We start from the raw sequence: 20668 nt of genomic DNA, 5'->3' as shown, positions 1-20668 counted from the left end.
GAAGGCCTCGCTGCAGTCGCAGCCGATGGAGATCTCTTCCGGACAGTCGCTGCAGTAGCAGACGGAGCTCTCCGCTACGCAGCAGCAGACATTACCGCGGAGAGCTGTTTCCGTGCCGGTGCCAAGGAATTCTTCAGCCTCCGCGTCCCGCTCTGGCCACTACTCGCCTGCCTTTTTTCTCACGGCTATGTGGTCAGAAGATGAGGAGCCAGCTTTCTTTTCCCCATCATCACTAGCCACCTCTGTCGTCTTCTCCGCCTCCTCCTCCCGCAAGAAACGGCGTATGCGCCGCCAGCGCTCCTCTCCTCAGCTGGACTCTGAGATTTCGACGCAGCCACCTGTGGTGAGTGGTAAAGACTTTCTTTCTGCTTTCTCCGAACCGCAAAGTGTTACACCAGAAACTGAATCAAAAGTTTCTATGGACTCAGTATCAGATATCACTGTCTCAGTTAATTCTGAAGCGGCAAAATTAAAGACTGTGGTTTCAGGGACCATTTTTTCCAGTCCCAGGGATTTAAGGGGCTCTCTTCATGCACCCTCTGAATCTAGGGATGCTTTAAAAAGAACGGTTAATACTAACTCTAGGATTGGATATGCTAGCCCTGTTTTTCAAGGGACTGAGACCCCCGCCGGGGCCTCCCCAGAAGCTGAGCCACCTTCCTCAGCTGATTCTGGACCCCTGGAGGTTAAGGAGCCAGGGCAGTTTGTTCAGGAGCAATCCCCTTTCAAATCAAATCAAAATCAAATCAAAATTTATTTATATAGCACATATTAAAACAACAGTGTTGACCATAGTGCTTCACAGTCAGTAAAAACACGAGACAATTAAAACAAACAATAAAACAGGACAACAAACAATAGGTAACAACACAATATGTCACGGGAGTGCAACGGACTCAGGCGCAGACTGAGGTAGCACGGTTCAACAGCACTTTATTAATCACACTGGTGCGCTATATACACATGAAGGGGTGGGGGGAAACACCAGGGTCCCGGGGATCAACAGGCTGGGGAGACACACTTCTTCGCACTCGCTCTGCTCCTCGTCCAAACAGTCTCCACACAAGCAGCTCACGCTCACTCACGGGGTCTGGGGGTCACAAAAGGGCTGATCCAGGTAAACAAGAGTTACTCAATATTCCAGCGACGAATACCTCAGAGCCCCAGCCTTAAGAAGAGCCAGAGAACTGCAATTTGCTCGAGATCAGCTGCAGGTGCGTGGGCCAAGGGTGGGAGCCCAATCAGAGCTCCGCCCAGGCAGACAGGTAGGAGAGAGAGAGCGAGAGAAAAACAACAAGCACTTGTGGCCACACTGGGCTGGCCGGGGAGGCACATGGACCATGACACAATAAGCTAAAACAGCCAACTAGTTAGAATCAAAGGCCAAAGTAAAAAGATAAGTTTTAAGACGTGATTTATTTATTTATTTATTTATTTATTTTAAGTGACATCAGAAACAGCAGCATGTGACCATCACGTGATGGCGGAGCTTCAGTTCATCCTTTGTCATCTTTTTTTTTTTTTTTTTTTTTTTTTTTAATAGGACAGGGAGAAAGAATGAAAGAAAGAGGGGGAGAGAAAGAAAGAAAACCAAAGGGGAGAAGAGACGGTGAGAAGGGGGGGAAGAGAGAAAAAAAAAAACAAACAACAAAAAAAACTCCTGGGTCACCTGTATGGAGAAAAAAAAAAAAAACAAACAGAGGAGACAGCAAACAACAAAGAGCAACATAATAATAGAAAAAAAAAGCACCATCACAATAAACTAGCTAGTCATAGATATCAATAGTTACTAAATAATAAACGATATTGTTCAGCACACAAGATAGACAGTGCACAGTGTGCTTTGAGGCAGCAGCCAAGAAAGCTGTAGTCCGCGTCTGTGAATACCCATGCGTACACCTGTGTGCACACCTGTGTGGATCAGCATGCTTGCATTCCAAAGGTTTCTCCATGTAATGATCTGCTAGGGAGTGTGGGGAGCCACAGCCCTGTCCTTTATGGTATCAAGCGGGTATGGAGGAGATCAAAACTCCAGACATCCAGAGGCCCCCAGAACACAAGAGACCATGGAAGACCAACAGAGGGGCAGCTGCGCCACTGTCCCAGTAAGAGCTAAGGAGAGTCCCAGATGAGGGCTCATTCAGCAGCCGCGGAGCAGAAGCCAGGGGGAGTTGCAGTGATGCGCCCGTGGGCTCCGCCGGCAGCCAGCTGTGCCTGAGTGACCGAGCCCCAGGCCGAGAGGCCGGGGGCACCCCACCTCCGAAATGGCCCGAGCGAGCCCCAATAAGCGGCCGCCAAGGAGTGAGCCGGTGTGTACCCGGACGCCCACCCCCAGACACAAAGAACCACCAACGCACCGACACCTGAGGGAGTCCGCCACCGGCAGGGGAAGTGGTGGTGGGTGGAGATAGGCCTCCAAACCTTAGAAGGCCCGAGATGTCCCCAGAGAGGTGGCGTCTGATACCCAACCTGACATATAGATACAAACATACAGGCACACACAGACACAAACATCCATTCCCACCCTCATGCTCTCATGTGCACTTCACACTCAACCGACGTGGAGACAAATATAAAGAGACGCTGTATACGCGATCACACTCCCCAAGCGTACTCTACAAACCGGGTCTAGGTACCCCTAGAGACGTGATCTAAAAGACTGGATAGACTCGGCAGTACGAATATGTACAGGGAGGTTATTCCAGAGTCTGGGTGCCACGGTTGCCAAGGCCTGGTCTCCTCTCGACTTCATTCGAGACCTAGGTTGTGCTAGGAGCCTGTGATTGGATGATCTAAGTACTCTGTTGGGATTATATAAGTGGAGTAGTTCAGAGAGATAGGTGGGCGCTAAATTATTCAGAAGTTTAAAAGTGAACAAAAGAATTTTAAAATCTAGGCGATATTTAACAGGGAGCCAATGATGTGACTGGAAGGATGCAGCAGTCTGTGCTCCACCTTTCTCCTCCACACCTGCAGGTGGAGAACATGGATGCATGAATCTCTACAGAGTTCTTTGAATATTATCCGTCTCATCAGTTTTCAGTGAACAAAACTCCTCACAGAGCCAAAATAAGCAGTTTGTATCCAACATAACTCAGCTGGACTCTGATGCTCCGTATAACAGCCACACATGAGTCTGGATTCACTCAAAGCATTGAACAAACTTTATTGGAAATGAAGCTTTTGGACATTTGTTCTCTGATATTTGCTCTTCAGCTCGAGTCTCCATCAGTGGGAACATTTCCTGATTCAACTTTTCTTCTGTTCAAATCAAACTCCATGAGAATCAAAGTGTGAATCAGAGTCCTGATGATCAGATTCTATAGAAACATGGAGACTGTAGAGGATTTACACTCAACATGTTCATTTGTTCCCTTCAAGAAAAATCAATCATTCATCCAATTAAATCGGTCGTTGATCAGTTTGATTGACAGGACAGATGATCAGAGGTGCAGAGTTTTTACCTCCATCATTGGTACAGGGACAGAAGAATGGGTGGAGTTTGTGAGTGAAGGAGCAGCCAGTAAAGGAGTAGATCAGAGCTGCAGCACCTACATCATAAAAGGAGACCAGACCCTCCTCATAATCCACAAACACCCCCACCTTCTCAGGACCAGGATGGAGACAGAGGGGGACTAGAGGGGAAGCACCAGCTATGTACTCATTTCCATTTACCAGCCCTACAGTCCAGAAACCATCCTGAGGACTCGCTCTGATTCGTCCCTTCCTGTTGATCGACTCTGTGGCCACTCCTAATTCCCACTCAGTCTTTCCTTTAACCTGAACCTCAAAGTAAAATCTGCCTGAAGAGAAACTCTGCTCTCCTAAAACACCAGGACATTGAGAAAATCTCTCTGGGTTGTCTGGAAGATTCTTCTCCACATCAGTATCATAAACTTGTTTTCCATCATCAGACAGGATGAGGTCAGGATGAGCTGTATCAGGATCCAGAGTCACATCCACCTCATCCTGCTGGACCCTCTGCAGCTCAGCCTCAAACAGCTTCTTCTTCATGGGTTTCCAGACTGTCTCCTCCAGCTGAGCCACAGCTCTCCCCACAGTCCCCTCATATGATGGTGGATGAACTCTGACCTCTGTCCAGTCCTTGCTGGGTGGAGCAGCTTTCAGGGAGGAGAAGCTTTGGAGGAGGTGGAGGTGGTCTTCAGAGCGTGAGAGCTGCTCCACCTCAGAGCTTCTCTCCATCAGCTCAGAGATTTCCTGTTCCAGATCTTTGATGAGACCTTCAGCCTGTTTCTCTGTAGCTTCCTGTTTGTCTTCGATCTCCTTCATGAGCTCCTTCAGGCGTCTCTCAACAGACTCCATCAGAGCCGTGAGGACCTGAACACCTTCTGCTATCTGTCTGTCTGCAGCATCTTTACTCATCTTCACCGACTCTGTGATCTCCTGAATCTTCAGTCGTCTCTTCTGGATCATCTGCTGAATCTCAGCCTCTGTCTTCTCCAGCTCTGCCTTCTTTCCTTCATATTCTTCTCTCAGAGGAACAAACTCGTGGTTCTTGTGGTCTAAAACAGAGCAGAGCACGCAGACACATGTCTGGTCGGTCTTACAGAACAGCTGCAGAAGGTTATCGTGCTTCGTGCACATCCTGCCTTCCAGGCTCTCCACAGCATCAATCAGCTGATGTCTTTTCAGACGTTTCACTGTCAGATGAGGCTCCAGGTGAGTCTGACAGTAAGAGGTCTGACACACCAGGCAGGACTTCAGGGCCTTCAGTCTGGTTCCAGTGCAGACGTCACAGGGAACTTCTCCTGGTTTGGCAGCTTGTTGCTCTGAGCTGCTGCTGCTGGCTTTCTGCTGAGCTTCACGTCTGAACTGAGCAACCATCTCAGAGATGAAGGTGTTGACCCTCAGCTGAGGTCGAGAGTAGAACGTCTCGTTACACATGGGACACTGACAGATGACATTCATGTCCCAGTGCTGACTGATGCAGGTTTTGCAGAAGTTGTGTCCACATGGTGTAGAGACTGGATCAGTGAACACATCCAGACAGATGGAGCACAGAAACTGATCTTCAGATCGCAGATTGCTGGCAGCAGACATGTCTGCACTCTGAGGGAGAAAGAAAAGAAACATTTGATTCAAAATTCACTTTAAATTTCATTTTTACAAAGAGAGAAACAAGCGTCAGTAGTCTGAGGAGCTTGGAGAGAAAAGCATCTGGACTTCTTTAAGGTTCTTGAAGACGTTTCATCTGAGAAGCTTCTTCAGTTCTCAGAGTAACTGGTGGAGACCCAGCAACACACTGTTGTGGAAAATTTAACGATAACCTGCAACACACCCAGTGAGCTTGATTTGAAGTGGGGGGCTATACCTCCTCCCTCACAGAGAGAATTATGACCTTGTTTTCTGCTTGGCCGTCACCTAAGGATTTACATCCCTGATAAGCCGAAGGAGTTTCACTATCTGTTTAACGTCTCCCATTACAATGGCCCCACTTTTTTAACATTCCACATGCATGTAAACTGGTGACAGGAGTGCTCTTTACTATAGTAAAGTGAGAAAGTGATATTCACTCGCTGGGAACAAACACCCACTGATGTATAAAATAAAGACCAGGGCAGTCTCAGAGCTGCGAGTCTCTGAGCCCTCACTCTCGTGCGAGCACTCTCGTGACTGCCCTTGCTAGCAAGAAAATCTGTGTGTTTCTCCTCTCTGATTATCTGCTGAAGAAGTGTTTTAGAATACATCTCTTGACATTATTTTGGTCCTTCGAGCCGGATCAGAAAATATCAGAACTGTTATCTGTGACTCTGTTCCAGGATCCAGCACTGATTCCTGACGCCGTGGGAAGCCAGCACTGAAGTCTGTCGACAGCCCTCTTAGACTAGGAGAGAGCCCCAGGACGTGAATTCGGGTCTGGGCCAGTAGCCTGGTCCACGGCAGTTTCAGTCTGACGATCCGAACCACCAGTGAGATGTCCGAGGGTGAAAAACACTATTTTGGTATATAAAACCGCCACGAAGGTTTAAAGTAACAAAATAAAATAGGTTAGGATTCAACGAAAGGAATCAAATTAAACTTAGGTTTTAGAGGTAGCCATAATTACTTCGTAACAAATTGTAAAAGCGCGCAAATGTCTATGTGTGTGTATGTGTCTGAAAGTAAGTTGATTTTACAGCACAACTGAACTACTTCCATTTTATGTCTGTGAAGGTTCTCAGTCATCCAGGTCATCGTAGTCAAAGGAGCTTGCAAAGAAAAGCGTCTGGACTTCTTTAAGTTACTTGAAGACGTTTCACCTCTCATCCGAGAAGCTTCTTCAGTTCTAAGGTCAAATAGTGGAGAGTCCCAGATATAATGCGATGTGGGGTTCCACGCAAGATCTCATCCCGTGGGGTCAAAATGATCATGAGAACGGTGAGCAAAGATCCCAGAACCACACGGGGGGACCTGGTGAATGACCTGCAGAGAGCTGGGACCAAAGTAACAAAGGTCACCATCAGTAACACACTACAACGGCAGGGAATCAAATCCCGCAGTGCCAGACGTGTTCCGCTGCTGAAGCCAGTGCATGTCCAGGCCCGTCTGAAGTTTGCCAGAGAGCACATGGATGATACAGCAGAGGATTGGGAGAATGTCATGTGGTCAGATGAAACCAAAGTAGAACTTTTTGGTATAAACTCAACTCGTCGTGTTTGGAGGAAGAAGAATACTGAGTTGCATCCCAAGAACACCATACCTACTGTGAAGCATGGGGGTGGAAACATCATGCTATGGGGCTGTTTTTCTGCCAAGGGGACAGGACGACTGATCCGTGTTAAGGACAGAATGAATGGGGCCATGTATCGTGAGATTTTGAGCCAAAACCTCCTTCCATCAGTGAGAACTTTGAAGATGAAACGAGGCTGGGTCTTCCAACATGACAATGATCCAAAACACACCGCCCGGGCAACAAAGGAGTGGCTCCGTAAGAAGCATTTGAAAGTCCTGGAGTGGCCTAGCCAGTCTCCAGACCTCAACCCCATAGAAAATCTGTGGCGGGAGTTGAAAGTCCGTGTTGCTCGGCGACAGCCCCAAAACATCACTGCTCTCGAGAAGATCTGCATGGAGGAATGGGCCAAAATACCAGCTACTGTGTGTGCAAACCTGGTAAAGACCTATAGTAAACGTTTGACCTCTGTTATTGCCAACAAAGGTTATGTTACAAAGTATTGAGTTGTATTTTTGTTATTGACCAAATACTTATTTTCCACCCTGATTTACCAATCAATTCTTTACAAATCCTACCATGTGGATTCATGGATTTTTTTTCACATTCTGTCTCTCACAGTTTAAGTGTACCTCTGGTGCAAATTACTGACCTCTGTCATCATTTTAAGTGGGGGAACTTGCACAATCGGTGGCTGACTAAATACTTTTTTGCCTCACTGTATGCACTGGGCTGGGTGATAAGAACTACACCCAATACTCATTTGCACGACAGCACACAAGAATGAGAAATTCTCTCACTGGAAGAAGAGCCAGCACTTAAAAGTTTACCTTCTACACTGTGGTCGGATGGTCCAACAGATGTGGGATTAATAAAAAACGCAGACTCGGTAATAGTACAGACTGTTTCATCCCACAGGCCCATTAAACCACAATACCCCTTATCTAAAGAAGCAATAGAAGGGATTAAGCCAGTGATAAAAGATATGGAAAAAGCAGGAATTCTAATAAAAACTAATTCTGCTACCTGTAATACTCCAATCTTCCCAGTCAAGAAAGCTAATACTGGAAAGTATCGTTTGGTACATGATCTGCGAGCAATAAATGAAATTATGGAAATGATACCACAAGTAGTAGCAAATCCCCACACTATACTGAATCAAGTCACTCCAAAAGAACAATGGTTCTCAGTGATAGATTTATCAAACGCCTTTTTCTCAGTGCCTTTACATCCTAACTCACAATATCTGTTTGGCTTCACATTTGAGGGACAGAGATACACCTATACTAGGTTACCTCAGGGATTTCAAAACAGCCCCACTCCCTATGCTGAAGCTTTAAAGAAATCAATGATGTCCTGCCTCCTGCCAGCAGAAGGACAGTTTCTACTTTACGTAGATGATATTTTAGTGACTGGCCACACAGAGGAAGGGTGTAAACAGAACACTATGGCTGTGTTACGTCACCTGGCTGAGCAAGGCCACAAAGTGTCTCTGAATAAACTCCAATTATGGAGACCTGAAGTAACATACTTAGGCCACACCCTCTCAGGCGAAGGAAGAAAACTCCTAAACAAAAGAAAAGAAGCTATACAAAATGCACCACAGCCACAAACTAAGCAACAGGTTTTCTTGGCTTTACACTGGCTCCTGGCTACAGGTGCTAAAAAGACCACTCATTGGAGTTGGGATATTTTTACTTTTATTTTGTGTCTTTGTAACATGTATACTGCCATGTCTAAAACTCATGATTAACGGCATAATATTGTCCACTGTTGGTGCATACATAGCCGTGACAAATGATGATGATGACTCCGACCTGTTGGAACATGAAGACTTTGTGTGATTAATGGCGATGTGACAGAAAATGTACAACAAGATGTTACAAACTGATATCTCACTAAAAGTTATACGTGACAATTTGTTTGTCCAAATCAAAGATTGATGTTAGTAGAGAAGAAGCCACCATGATAAAGCCTGTGTGTGAAAACGAGATCAGTGGATTTGATCAAAATCCCATTTAAGGAGGAATTCTGTCCTCCAGTTTGTTTAAATAAGCTTTGGGATTAAACAGCATCATCTATGTTTGTGTCTGATGACATGTTTGATCCAGGTCAGCTTGAATATCACAGCTGATGTGTGGAACTCTGACATGTTTAAAGCCTGATTATCAGGATGATTCAAACACATCTGTCTAAATAATGAGATTCATGTTTCCACACAAAGTTATAAAGTGCAGCATCGACTGTTTTCTGAATGATTGAGGATCATCTGTGACTCTTACAGGATACACTAAGTCAGATAATCTTTGTAAAATGTGTGAATGACTTTTTGAAGTACTGACCAAAATCTGCTGGTTTACAGTATCAAAGGCTTTATATCAATAAACTAATAAATAGGTGTTTTCACGTCTGTAATCCTTATGATCAATCAGATCCAGAATCAATCTAAGAGGAACAGGAAGTGATGAATAACCAGGAAGTGTGGAGTCAGTCTGAAGTCCAGAGCACAGCCTGAGTCCACAGTCCTGAGCAGAGCCACAGTGAGACTGAAGCAGCAGCTCGATGCTCCTACAGAGGATCTGTGGTTACATGAGCAGATTTCTATGGATCCAGTGTGACTGTGATGAGTCCTGATGAAGTGAACAGAGTGAAGATTTGTGTAGAAGCAGGAAGTGTGATCAGCTGCACTCACCACTGTTGCTGAGAGGAACCTGATGGACTCCAGTGAATCTTCTTTTAGAGACAAACAGGACTCGACTGCAGCTCTGCTGCTGCTCTCTCACACTTTCCCTTCTGCAAAATGATGTTGAACTTCTTGCTTTTCAGGTGTTGCTCTGCCTCTTCCTGCAGCTGTTTGTCTGGTTTTGCTGCCTCTCCCTTTACAGGAATCAGCCGGTCTGTACTCAGTGACTGTGTGCAGCGGGTGGGAGGAGTGAGGAGTGGTGTGTGGGTTCACACAGTAATGATGGCCTCAGGTGATCAGGAGAAACTCACCTGGATTTCCTTTTTCCACAGCAGACTGAGAGCTTCAGGTGGACCCTGAAGGAGGTCTCAGACACAGGTGGTAAAAGTACACACAGTGTGTACTGAAGTAGAAGTACTACTGTTAAAAATACTCCAAGTACTGTTTCAACTTCTTTACTCAAGTAAAAGTAAAAAGTACTGTGAAATGAGAGTAAAAAGAGCTGATTGAAGAACATTTCTAACACGTGTTTATACAAAGCTAACTGAACCATGTGCTGCATCAACGTGATAATAAAATAATATTATTCACTTTGTTTCTGTCTAAATTTGAATTCTAATAAATATTTTAGCTTGAAATAAGTGAAAAAAATCTGCCAATGGAACAAGTTAAAATTCTCTAGTTTTCTCTTGTTTCAAGATTCAATGTCTTGAAAAAAGTTCTTACAAAATGTCGCTCTGTAGCTGATTGTAATAATAATAATAATAATAATACATTTTATGTGAAAGCACCTTTCAAATAAAATGTATTAACACACTAAGGTCGCTGTCAGGATCTGACGGCGCCCTGACCGGTCGACCTGCCGGTGTGTGTATATCTGTGTGCGTGTGTGTGTGTCTCTCCTGTCGCTCTGTCTTCCCCTCCGGCTCCGCTGTGATGTGTTGGGGGGTAGCCTAGCAACGGGCTACCTTCGACCCGGAGGTGCTGTCGCCTGGAGCACACCACACCTACAGTCAATCCACCAGCTGCTGCCAATCAACTTCCATCTTCAGCAGGGCTACTTAATGGTGTGGCTGAGCGACAGACAGCGCTTGAGTATTGCACTAAGCCTGGTAGTGTCGTTGAGTCGCTAAACGTTATTGTAGTGCTGTCTGATCGTCATACTCATTCTGCTGTCGTGTGTGTGTGTTCACCCAGGGATTGACGGAGGATTCACGGACACAAGGGAAGCACCTGGAGGAGAGACGGGCACTCATTACTACGCACGGGCTTACACGGAAGGAGGGACGCACTATCACCATTGTTGCACATTTGAACTGTTGTCACCTTGCTGCACTGTAAATAAATGCACTGTCATTATTTCTGAGCTCCGCGCCTGAGTCTACTCTCTAACCACCGTGACAGAATACTCCAGCCAGCCATGGACTCGGTGGACTCAAACCCAGTTCAGCGAGAGCTCTCTGTTCAGGGCGAAGTTTTGGGCCGCCATGAGAGCATGATGAAACACATCATGACGGAACAAACAGCGATGCGACAGGTGCTTGCAAACATTCAAGGTGTGTTACTCACCGCGCCTGGCACCTCAGCTACAGTTCCACAACCCACTCCATCAGTAAGTGTGGCTGCAGCTTGCCCATTACCTCCTTCGCCTCCACCACCTCCACCTAGGCGAGAACATACATTACCGGTTCCGGAGAAGTTTGATGGAGATATAACAAAGAGCCGAGGCTTTCTGATGCAATGTTCATTGATTTTCAGACAACAGACACAGGCTTACGGCTCAGATTGTGCGAAGATCACGCTTATGGTGGAATTGATGACTGGCCGGGCGCTGCAATGGGCACAAGCCGTTTTAAATATTCAACCGAATATCTCCTACTCGGATTTTCTGACTAAATTCCGCTGTGTGTTTGATAAAGGCACGGATGCAGATGGCGCTGCTAATCGTTTGTTTACCCTAAAGCAGGGACGTAGGAGTGTCGCGGATTTCTCCATTGACTTTTGGATCCTAGCCGAGGAGACGGGCTGGGCGGAGAACGCTCTCCGCGGAGCCTTCCTGAACTGCCTAAACGAAGAACTCAAACGTGAGCCCCTTAGCGCTTTGATTAATATGTGCATTCAACTGGATAATCATATGAGAGAGTTTGGGAGACGGGCAGGTGAAGGACGACGGCCGGCAGGGGGCGCCGATGCGCCTACCGGGTTGCTTCCTTCTCACTGGCGAGAGGAAGAAGAAGACCCTGTCGAGGATGAGGAACAGCCGATGCAGTTGGGCCGGGCTCGATTCGGTGCTTCCCATCGGAGGAGAAGACAGCGCACGGGTGAGTGCTTCGTGTGTGGGAAAAGGGGACACTGGGCTGATACCTGTCCGAAGCGAGTAAAAGACTCCGCCCGCCAGTAGCTGTGGGGATACTGGCGGGTGCTACGGCTAACTCTGTTCCCCATCTCAGTTGTCCGGCTAAGCTGATTTTTCATTTTCATTCCCTTACTCACCCGTGTAGCGCACTGATTGACTCTGGAGCTGAGCAGAGTTTTTTGGATGAATCGCTAGCTCGAGAATTAGCCGTACCCATTGTTCCTCTCCCTGAACCTCTCCAGGTTTCGGCTCTAATAATAATTATTATTTAGCCTTCATAAGCCTGCAGAACTTAATAAATATAGAATTTGAAAAGTAACAAACCTAAAAAGAAACACTAGGTACTGGATACATGTTCTGATGAGTTTTGGTAAACAACCATGTGACGAACATGTGTGTCTCACCTGCTCTTGTTCATCTCTGTTCTGTCCTCAATCTCTCTCCCCCTCTCTGTTCCTCTCTCCGCCTCTCTGTTCCTCTCTCCGCCTCTCTGCTCCTCTCTCCCCCTCTCTGTTCCTCTCTCCCCCTTTCTGCTCCTCTCTCCCCCTCTCTGTTCCTCTCTCCCCCTTTCTACTCCTCTCTCCCCCTTTCTACTCCTCTCTCCCCCTCTGCTCCTCTCTCTCCCCCTCTGCTCCTCTCTCTCCCCCTCTGCTCCTCCCCCTCTGCTCCTCTCTCTCCCTCTCTGCTTCTCCCTCTCAGCTCCTCTCTCTCTGCTCCTCTCCCTCTCTGCTCCTCTCTCTCTGCTCCTCTCTGCTCCTCTCTCCCCCTCTCTGCTCCTCTCTCTCTGCTCCCCTCCCCTCTCTGCTCCTCTCTCTCTGCTCCTCTCCCCCTCTGCTCCTCTCTCTCCCTCTCTGCTTCTCCCTCTCAGCTCCTCTCTCTCTGCTCCTCTCTCTCCCCCCTCTGCTCCTCTCTCTCCCCCTCTGCTCCTCCCCCTCTGCTCCTCTCTCTCCCTCTCTGCTTCTCCCTCTCAGCTCCTCTCTCTCTGCTCCTCTCCCTCTCTGCTCCTCTCCCTCTCTGCTCCTCTCTCTCTGCTCCCCTCCCCTCTCTGCTCCTCTCTGCTCCTCTCTCCCCCTCTCTGCTCCTCTCTCTCTGCTCCCCTCCCCTCTCTGCTCCTCTCTCTCTGCTCCTCTCCCTCTCTGCTCCTCCCTCTCTGCTCCTCTCTGTTCCTCTCTCTCCCTCTCTGCTCCTCCCTCTCTGTTCCTCTCTCTCCCTCTCTGCTCCTCCCTCTCTGCTCCCCTCCTCTCTCTCTGCTCCTCCCTCTCTGCTCCCCTCCTCTCTCTCTGCTCCTCCCTCTCTCTCCCTCTCTGTTCCTCCCTCTCTCTCCCTCTCTGTTCCTCCCTCTCTGCTCCCCTCCTCTCTCTCTGCTCCTCTCTCTCTGCTCCCCTCCTCTCTCTCTGCTCCTCCCTCTCTGCTCCCCTCCTCTCTCTCTGCTCCTCCCTCTCTGCTCCCCTCCTCTCTCTCTGCTCCTCCCCCCCTCTCTCTCTCTGCTCCTCCCTCTCTCTCCCTCTCTGTTCCTCCCTCTCTGCTCCCCTCCTCTCTCTCTGCTCCTCTCTCTCTGCTCTTCTCTCTCTGCTCTTCTCTCTCTGCTCCTCCCTCTCTGCTCCTCCCTCTCTGCTCCTCTCTCCTGATGTTCCCATGTCACAGAAACAGGCTCTGTGTTTTGCCTTATATGCATCCACAGCTGTGCCACCAGTTTACTCACATGGACTCTACTAACCAATCAGAAGCTTCCTCAGCTCAGAATGGAATCGTCTGCAGTTTCTTATTAATTAACAATAAACTTAGTGTATATGTGCTCCTACATTTGATGAAAGTGATTACACTAGACAGCTCCCTCTTTTTATTCTGACATTTAACTAATTCAAAAGATATTTCAACATTTATTTATCTAAAACAAAACAAATTTACTCTAAATAGATGTTTAACAATAAAAAATAAGTTTTGTTGTTTTCTCCATAACCAACCAAACCAGTCACCTGTTCATTAGACACATCTCTTAGAACTTCAATAAGATTTCTTTATTAATTCAAAATCAATGTTGAGAAATCATCTTAACCACACTGGTACCTAAGTTTGTAGTAGTGATGGGATTTCCGGCTCTTTTTAGAGATCCGGCTCTTTCGGCTCGGCTCACTAAAAAGAGCCGGCTCTTTCGGCTCCGAACCGGCTCTTCAGGTTGTTTTGTTGCTTTAATTTATTTATTATTCACAATAATATAAAACTATGCACAAAAGGAATTACTAACGTAAAAAAAAAGTGGTTTTATTTGTATATGTTTATATATAAATATATGCGGTGGCCCCTAGAGACAAAACACATACAAACTCCAAAACACATTTCTAGCATGAACTGAACTTCCAAAGCAGAGCTACTAGATCACTTAAATTACACAATTGAAAGCATGTGTGTATTGTTTGTGTATTTATACACAGGCACTCAAATATATTCAAATAATTTAAAAAAAAAGTTCATTTACCTGTTATTACCACACACCAAATCCGGTCGTTGGTACTTGCTGGCTTGTGTAGCCACAAGATAACAAAAGATCAACACTGCGCCCAGCATCCTGGAGCACTTCTGTTGTCTTTTGTAAGTGTTTTGAGCTTTTATGTGCTTCTGAGTTTTTACGTGTTTTGGAGTTTGTACGTGATTTGAAGTTTGTATGTGCTTTGTCTCTAGGGACCACTGTAAATATACTTTTATTTATTCACTCCACATAAAATGTAATAAATAAATCATATAATACAAAAATCAACTATTCACATTTCAACTTTTAACTATTTAAATTTTCAGCTTTTTCCTTTTACAAATTTAAAGTGAAACAACACAAAACACTGCAAAACAAAACACAATTAAATATAAATTATAATATGAAAACAAAAAGAAGGTGCACATTCTCTGTCATATGGACCTGCATGAATAAACTTTCTGAATCCTTTATCATCTGCAACCGAAAATAGTTGTGGATGATTACTATACCTTTCTAATGTGACGTTGTTGTCCCTGCCTCTCTTTCTCTGTCTCTCCCTCTGGCTCTGTTCCTGTGCTACTGAGTGTAACTACCGCCCCTCCCCCCTCTGCCCAGCATAAAGCACAAGGCTCACGTGCGGAGTGAAGCGGGAAAAAAAGTGCGAGAGAGAGAGAGGGTGAGAGAGAGGGAAAAAAAAAAAAAACCCACGTGACGGCTCGCGATAAGGAGCCGGCTCGCGTCGTTCACGTCAAAGAGCCGGCTCTAAGAGCCATTTCGTTCGCGAACGACCCATCACTAATTTGTAGGAATGGGGTCTAAAAGACACGTTGATGGCTTGGAGGAAGTAATTATTGAAGTTAACTCAGAAAGATCAACTGGAGAAAAAGAGTCTAACTTAACATCAATGGTACTAAAAGTAGCTGTAGATAATATTACATCTGTGGGATGATTATTGGTAATTTTTTCTCTAATGATAAAAATTTTATTTGTGAAGAAGTTCATGAAGTCATTACTAGTTAACGTTAAAGGGATGGTTGGCTCGTCAGTCAGTAACACCCATTGCAATAAACCTAGCCCTTAATAACTTTGCGTGACATACTACTCAAGAACAGCCATTTGACACACACACCCACATGCGCACACACACAGACATTTCTTAGGGGAAATAAAAGCTGTGACTAAACCATTGATTAATAATGTTGTTAATGTGGTATGACAGAATAACATAACAGATGGATGAGCTTACAGGTGACTATGTTGCTTTGGTATTTAGCTGTGCTGGGATCCTTTTAGAAAATTCTTTTAAGTCTTAAATATGCTTCACATATAGAGAGTTTACCAGGTCAAGTGGCCAGCCTGTTTGCTATGTTGAATTTGTTTACAGCAACACTTCTAAAAAATGGGCCAGTACCACTTGTTTTACTGCCTGGGCTGGGCAGACAATTGTCTGCGTGTTTGTTTTTTTTCCTGGTATGGGCTGATCATGAGTCAGCCTATAATTGGGCGAGAATGAAAATGCTCTAGGAGTCGGCGCTTTGGAGTGAACAGCTTGTCTGGGAGCCAGGGAGTCTTCTCTCATTTTTTCTGTGCGATGTGTGGTAATGTCAGAGAGTCCACACTAAATAGTCATTAGAAGGAAGCACACAGAACATGAACAAACTGAAAACACTGGGTCAACAACACAGGAACCCTGGAGTTGATCCCCAGAAATATAGTAAAATTACAATTTTTGGTCCCCACAGACATAAGTAAACATGTACACACAGACACACCAAGAAGCAGGAGGGAGGCAGACGAGTGAGAGAGCAGCTGCTACAACGACAACAAGCTGGAAAGGTGAGAAAATGAGAGAGGGAGAGAGAGAGAGGCAATAAAATGTAGATGCACTTCAGTCACACTGTAAGATAAAGGCTCGACCTTCTGTGTAAGTCTATATTCACAAGTCGTTATATATATATTCCAAGGTAACTTCTGTTTCTCCACATTCATTGAAGATGTCATACCATATTTTATTCTGTTGTTTTGTATTTCACTCTTTTCTATGGTGTACAGTATCTTATTCTTATTATCTTATCCCGAATAAACCACTGTGTAAATGCAAGAATCTACATGACTTATACACCTTCATTTAACCAAGTCTGTCACTGTTACAGCTTTCACAGGAACAAATAGAAACAGCGCCACCTAAAGGTTGAACCAGTCAACATTAAAGTCAACATGATGCGTTTCTAAAGCTCGCATCAAGCCAGTCACAGCAAAGGTGCATCCAACACATGCATACCAAAGCTACCTGGTTTTACAGGTACACACTACATCTTTCACAGTATACATGGAAATAGCTTCAGTTCATGAAATGATGAAATTTATCTCCTGTGTTGAGCACAGGGGGCGTGTCCAAACGAAGCCTGTGTTAAGGCCCATATCATTCTTCAGAATATCACGTCACCAAAGATAAACGAGTCCTTGTTTCTCTGAAATGACATCACTGCCTCATTGTGTGATTCAAACTGTTGAAAAGACACAGGGATTTATTTTTTGCATGAACTGGATCTGAGGTGAATCTGGGGATGATCACCCACTTGCAGGAACATTATAAGCACATTATGGAGCCACCAAAAAGGCAAAAAATATCAGCAGTTAGAAGCATTTTGACATGCTGTCAACCATTAATAACATAGGTCTTAAAACAGTTTCAGAGAGGCTGGTTTGTTAGGGGCGTGAATGTGTATAATACATAGTGGTGTTCTGCAGTTGATAAAAAGCTATTTTTGGATGTCTAACTTTGGTCCATTTTGAGCTGTTTCATAACGTCAGGTGATTTGTTTCTTTCTGAGTGTCTAGTGTTGTTGTTTGTGTGACATCTGCATGACATTCTTTTGATCTCAGTCATTTCATCGTTTACTTCCTTGTTCATGAGGTTCTCCTTGTGTCTTTGTCTTGTGTTCAAATCAAAATCAAATCAATCAATATTATTGTCACGGCACACTGGTACACTGGTACAGCACATGTGAGGGAAATTCTTGTGTGCAAGCTTCACAGGCAACAGAGGTGTGCAAAATACAAGAAACATAAGAAACAGGAATATAAGAATTGCAAGAATTAAAATATGTACAAATATAAGATTGTATGCACATTACTAAATATGTATACCAAACATGCATATACTTATGCATATGTGTGTGTGCGTGTATATACATATGGAATATTATATTTTTGTTGCTGCAAGCGCTTTTTATGCAATTTTTGCAAAGCTATATGTGGAAGGAAACCGTGACCGAGGACAAGCTGATGGCACAAGATGTAAGTACAACTCCTCCGGTTTCTTATGTTTCATATGGAAAAAAAAAATTATTGTGCTACCTTACGTGGTTCCAGTTCTACAGGGATTTAAAAATAGTTACACCAAACAGAGTGTGCCCGCTCCGACCGGTTTTGAAACGTTAATAAGACAAAGTTTTTCTCATACCATTACTCAATTAATTGCTAGAATAATCAGTGGAATACTCGATTACGGAAATGATCATTGTATTGTAGTTTATTTTTATTTCAGGCTTTTACTAGTTATATATAATTTAACTAGTAATAATAATAATATTTTGTGTTCATCTAAAGTTAAGACTGTTTTCCCTTATAAAGCATTAATAAGCGAAAGTACCTCAGCCATCTTCACAGTGTGTGTGTGTGTGTATGTATATATATATATATATATATATATATATATATATATATATATATATATATATATATATATATCTCCTGCCTTCTAGGGCAGGAGATATATATAGAAGGCAGGAGAATAAACCAGCTGTTCTCCACAGAACCAGCAAAGGTGTACTCTCAGTGGCAAGGGAACAATAAGAGAACAGCACCACCAAGGCTGGAGACGGAGCAATACTGGAAGAGCATATGGGAGAAGGATGCAACCCATAACGGCAATGCTCAGTGGCTAGTGGATCTGAGGGCAGACCACAGCGACCTCCCTGAACAGGGTCCAGTAACCATCACAGTGGCAGATATCCAAGAAAGGGTCTCCAGTATGAAGAGTTGGACAGCACCAGGGCCCGACATGGTTCACGCCTACTGGCTGAAGAAGCTGACTGCACTCCACGAGCGTCTGGCAGCACAAATGAACCAGCTGCTAGTTAACGAGAGACACCCGGAATGGCTAACTGAAGGCCGGACGGTCCTGATCCCCAAGGACCCCAAGAAGGGACCGGTCCCCTCCAACTACCGACCAATAACCTGCCTCAGTACTACATGGAAGCTCCTGTCAGGCATCATATCGGCTAAGATGAACAGGCACATGGGTCAATACATGAGCGGGACACAGAAAGGAATTGGCAAGAATACCAGAGGTGCAAAACACCAGCTACTGGTAGACAGAACAATCAGCCGAGACTGCAAGACCAGACTGACCAACCTGTGCACTGCCTGGATTGATTACAAGAAGGCCTATGACTCAATGCCCCACAGCTGGATACTGGAATGCCTAGAATTGTACAAGATCAATGGGACCCTAAGAGCCTTCATCAGGAACTCAATGGGGATGTGGCGTACAACACTAGAGGCCAACTCCAAGCCCATAGCACAAGTTACCATCAAGTGCGGGATCTACCAAGGAGATGCTCTGTCCCCACTGCTGTTCTGCATAGGCCTGAACCCCCTCAGTGAGATCATTAACAAGACTGGCTACGGATACCGACTACGGAACGGAGCAGTTGTCAGCCACCTCCTGTACATGGATGACATCAAGCTGTATGCCAAGAGTGAACGAGACATCGATTCACTGATCCACACTACCAGGCTATACAGCAATGACATTGGAATGTCGTTCGGACTGGAGAAGTGTAGTCGGATGGTAACAAAGAGAGGGAAGGTAGTCAGAACTGAGGGGATTGAACTACCAGAAGGCAACATTGCAGACATAGAGGACAGTTACAAGTACCTGGGGATCCCGCAGGCAAATGGGAACCATGAAGAGGCCGCTAGAAAGGCTGCAACCACCAAGTACCTGCAGAGGGTCAGGCAAGTCCTGAGGAGTCAGCTGAATGGTAAGAACAAGATCCGGGCCATCAACACATACGCCCTGCCCGTGATCAGGTACCCTGCTGGGGTAATAGGCTGGCCAAAGGAGGAGATAGAAGCCACTGACATAAAGACAAGAAAGCTCCTGACCATGCATGGAGGGTTTCACCCCAAGTCCAGCACCCTGAGGCTGTACGCTAAGCGGAAGGAAGGGGGCCGGGGACTGGTGAGTGTCAGCACCACAGTCCAGGATGAGACAAGGAACATCCAAGAATACATTGGGAAGATGGCCCCAACTGACCGAGTGCTCAGTGAATACCTCAGGCAGCAGAAACCCAAGAAAGAGGAGGGAGACGAGGAACCATCATGGAAGGACAGGCCCCTGCACGGTATGTACCACCGGCAGATAGAGGAGGTGGCTGATATCCAGAAATCCTACCAGTGGCTGGACAAAGCTGGACTGAAAGACAGCACAGAGGCACTAATCATGGCAGCACAAGAACAAGCTCTGAGTACAAGATCCATAGAGGCTGGGGTCTATCACACCAGGCAAGACCCCAGGTGCAGGCTGTGTAAAGATGCCCCAGAGACAATCCAGCACATAACAGCAGGGTGCAAGATGCTAGCAGGCAAGGCATACATGGAACGCCATAACCAAGTGGCCGGCATAGTGTACAGGAACATCTGTGCCGAGTATAACCTAGAAGTCCCGAGGTCAAAATGGGAGATGCCCCCAAGGGTGGTGGAGAATGACCGAGCTAAGATCCTGTGGGACTTCCAGATACAGACGGACAAAATGGTGGTGGCTAACCAACCGGACATAGTGGTGGTAGACAAACAGAAGAAGACGGCCGTAGTGATCGATGTAGCGGTTCCGAATGACAGCAATATCAGGAAGAAGGAACACGAGAAGCTGGAGAAATACCAAGGGCTCAGAGAAGAGCTCGAGAGGATGTGGAGGGTGAAGGTAACGGTGGTCCCCGTGGTAATCGGAGCACTAGGTGCGGTGACTCCCAAGCTAGGCGAGTGGCTCCAGCAGATCCCGGGAATAACATCGGAGATCTCTGTCCAGAAGAGCGCAGTCCTGGGAACAGCTAAGATACTGCGCAGGACCCTCAAGCTCCCAGGCCTCTGGTAGAGGACCCGAGCTTGAAGGATAAACCGCCCGCAGGGGCGTGCTGGGTGTTTTTTTATATATATATATATATATATATATATATATGTGTATGTGTGTATATGTATATATGTGTGTATGTGTTCTTCCTCTACACCCCCCCCCCCAAATTTTTGCACATGTCGAGGAGCGTGTCAGGCCACATTTCACTGTGTGTTATACTTGTATAACTATGCATGTGACAAATAAAGAACCTTGAACCCTGAACCTTGAACAAAAGAAAAACCACACAAACTAAGCACAAAGAGACACATAACATACACATATGTATTACATGATGCAAACATAAC

The 20668-nt window shown here is 45.7% G+C and overlaps 1 protein-coding gene across 1 annotated transcript; it reads right to left on the bottom strand.

Annotated features, from left to right (window-relative positions):
* Positions 1-3141: 3141 nt before the first annotated feature.
* LOC146712162 (E3 ubiquitin-protein ligase TRIM21-like) lies at positions 3142-5065 on the bottom strand. The gene has a single exon (XM_085451948.1). It carries the CDS (start codon positions 5059-5061, stop codon positions 3403-3405), a length of 1659 nt encoding a protein of 552 aa, XP_085308074.1. The 5' UTR covers positions 5062-5065; the 3' UTR covers positions 3142-3402.
* Between the last annotated feature and the right edge of the window lie 15603 nt (positions 5066-20668).

The sequence above is a fragment of the Copadichromis virginalis genome, linkage group LG3 (assembly GCF_057382275.1).
Source record: "Copadichromis virginalis isolate Kocher_CV1m ecotype Utaka linkage group LG3, C_Virginalis_male_GT1.1, whole genome shotgun sequence".
In the NCBI taxonomy this organism is placed as follows: domain Eukaryota; kingdom Metazoa; phylum Chordata; class Actinopteri; order Cichliformes; family Cichlidae; genus Copadichromis; species Copadichromis virginalis.
This window is presented reverse-complemented; position numbering and strand designations above follow the sequence as displayed.

Coding starts and splice junctions, on each gene's coding strand:
- LOC146712162 (XM_085451948.1), bottom strand. CDS start 5,061: ATGTCTGCTGCCAGCAATCTGCGATCTGAAGATCAGTTTCTGTGCTCC.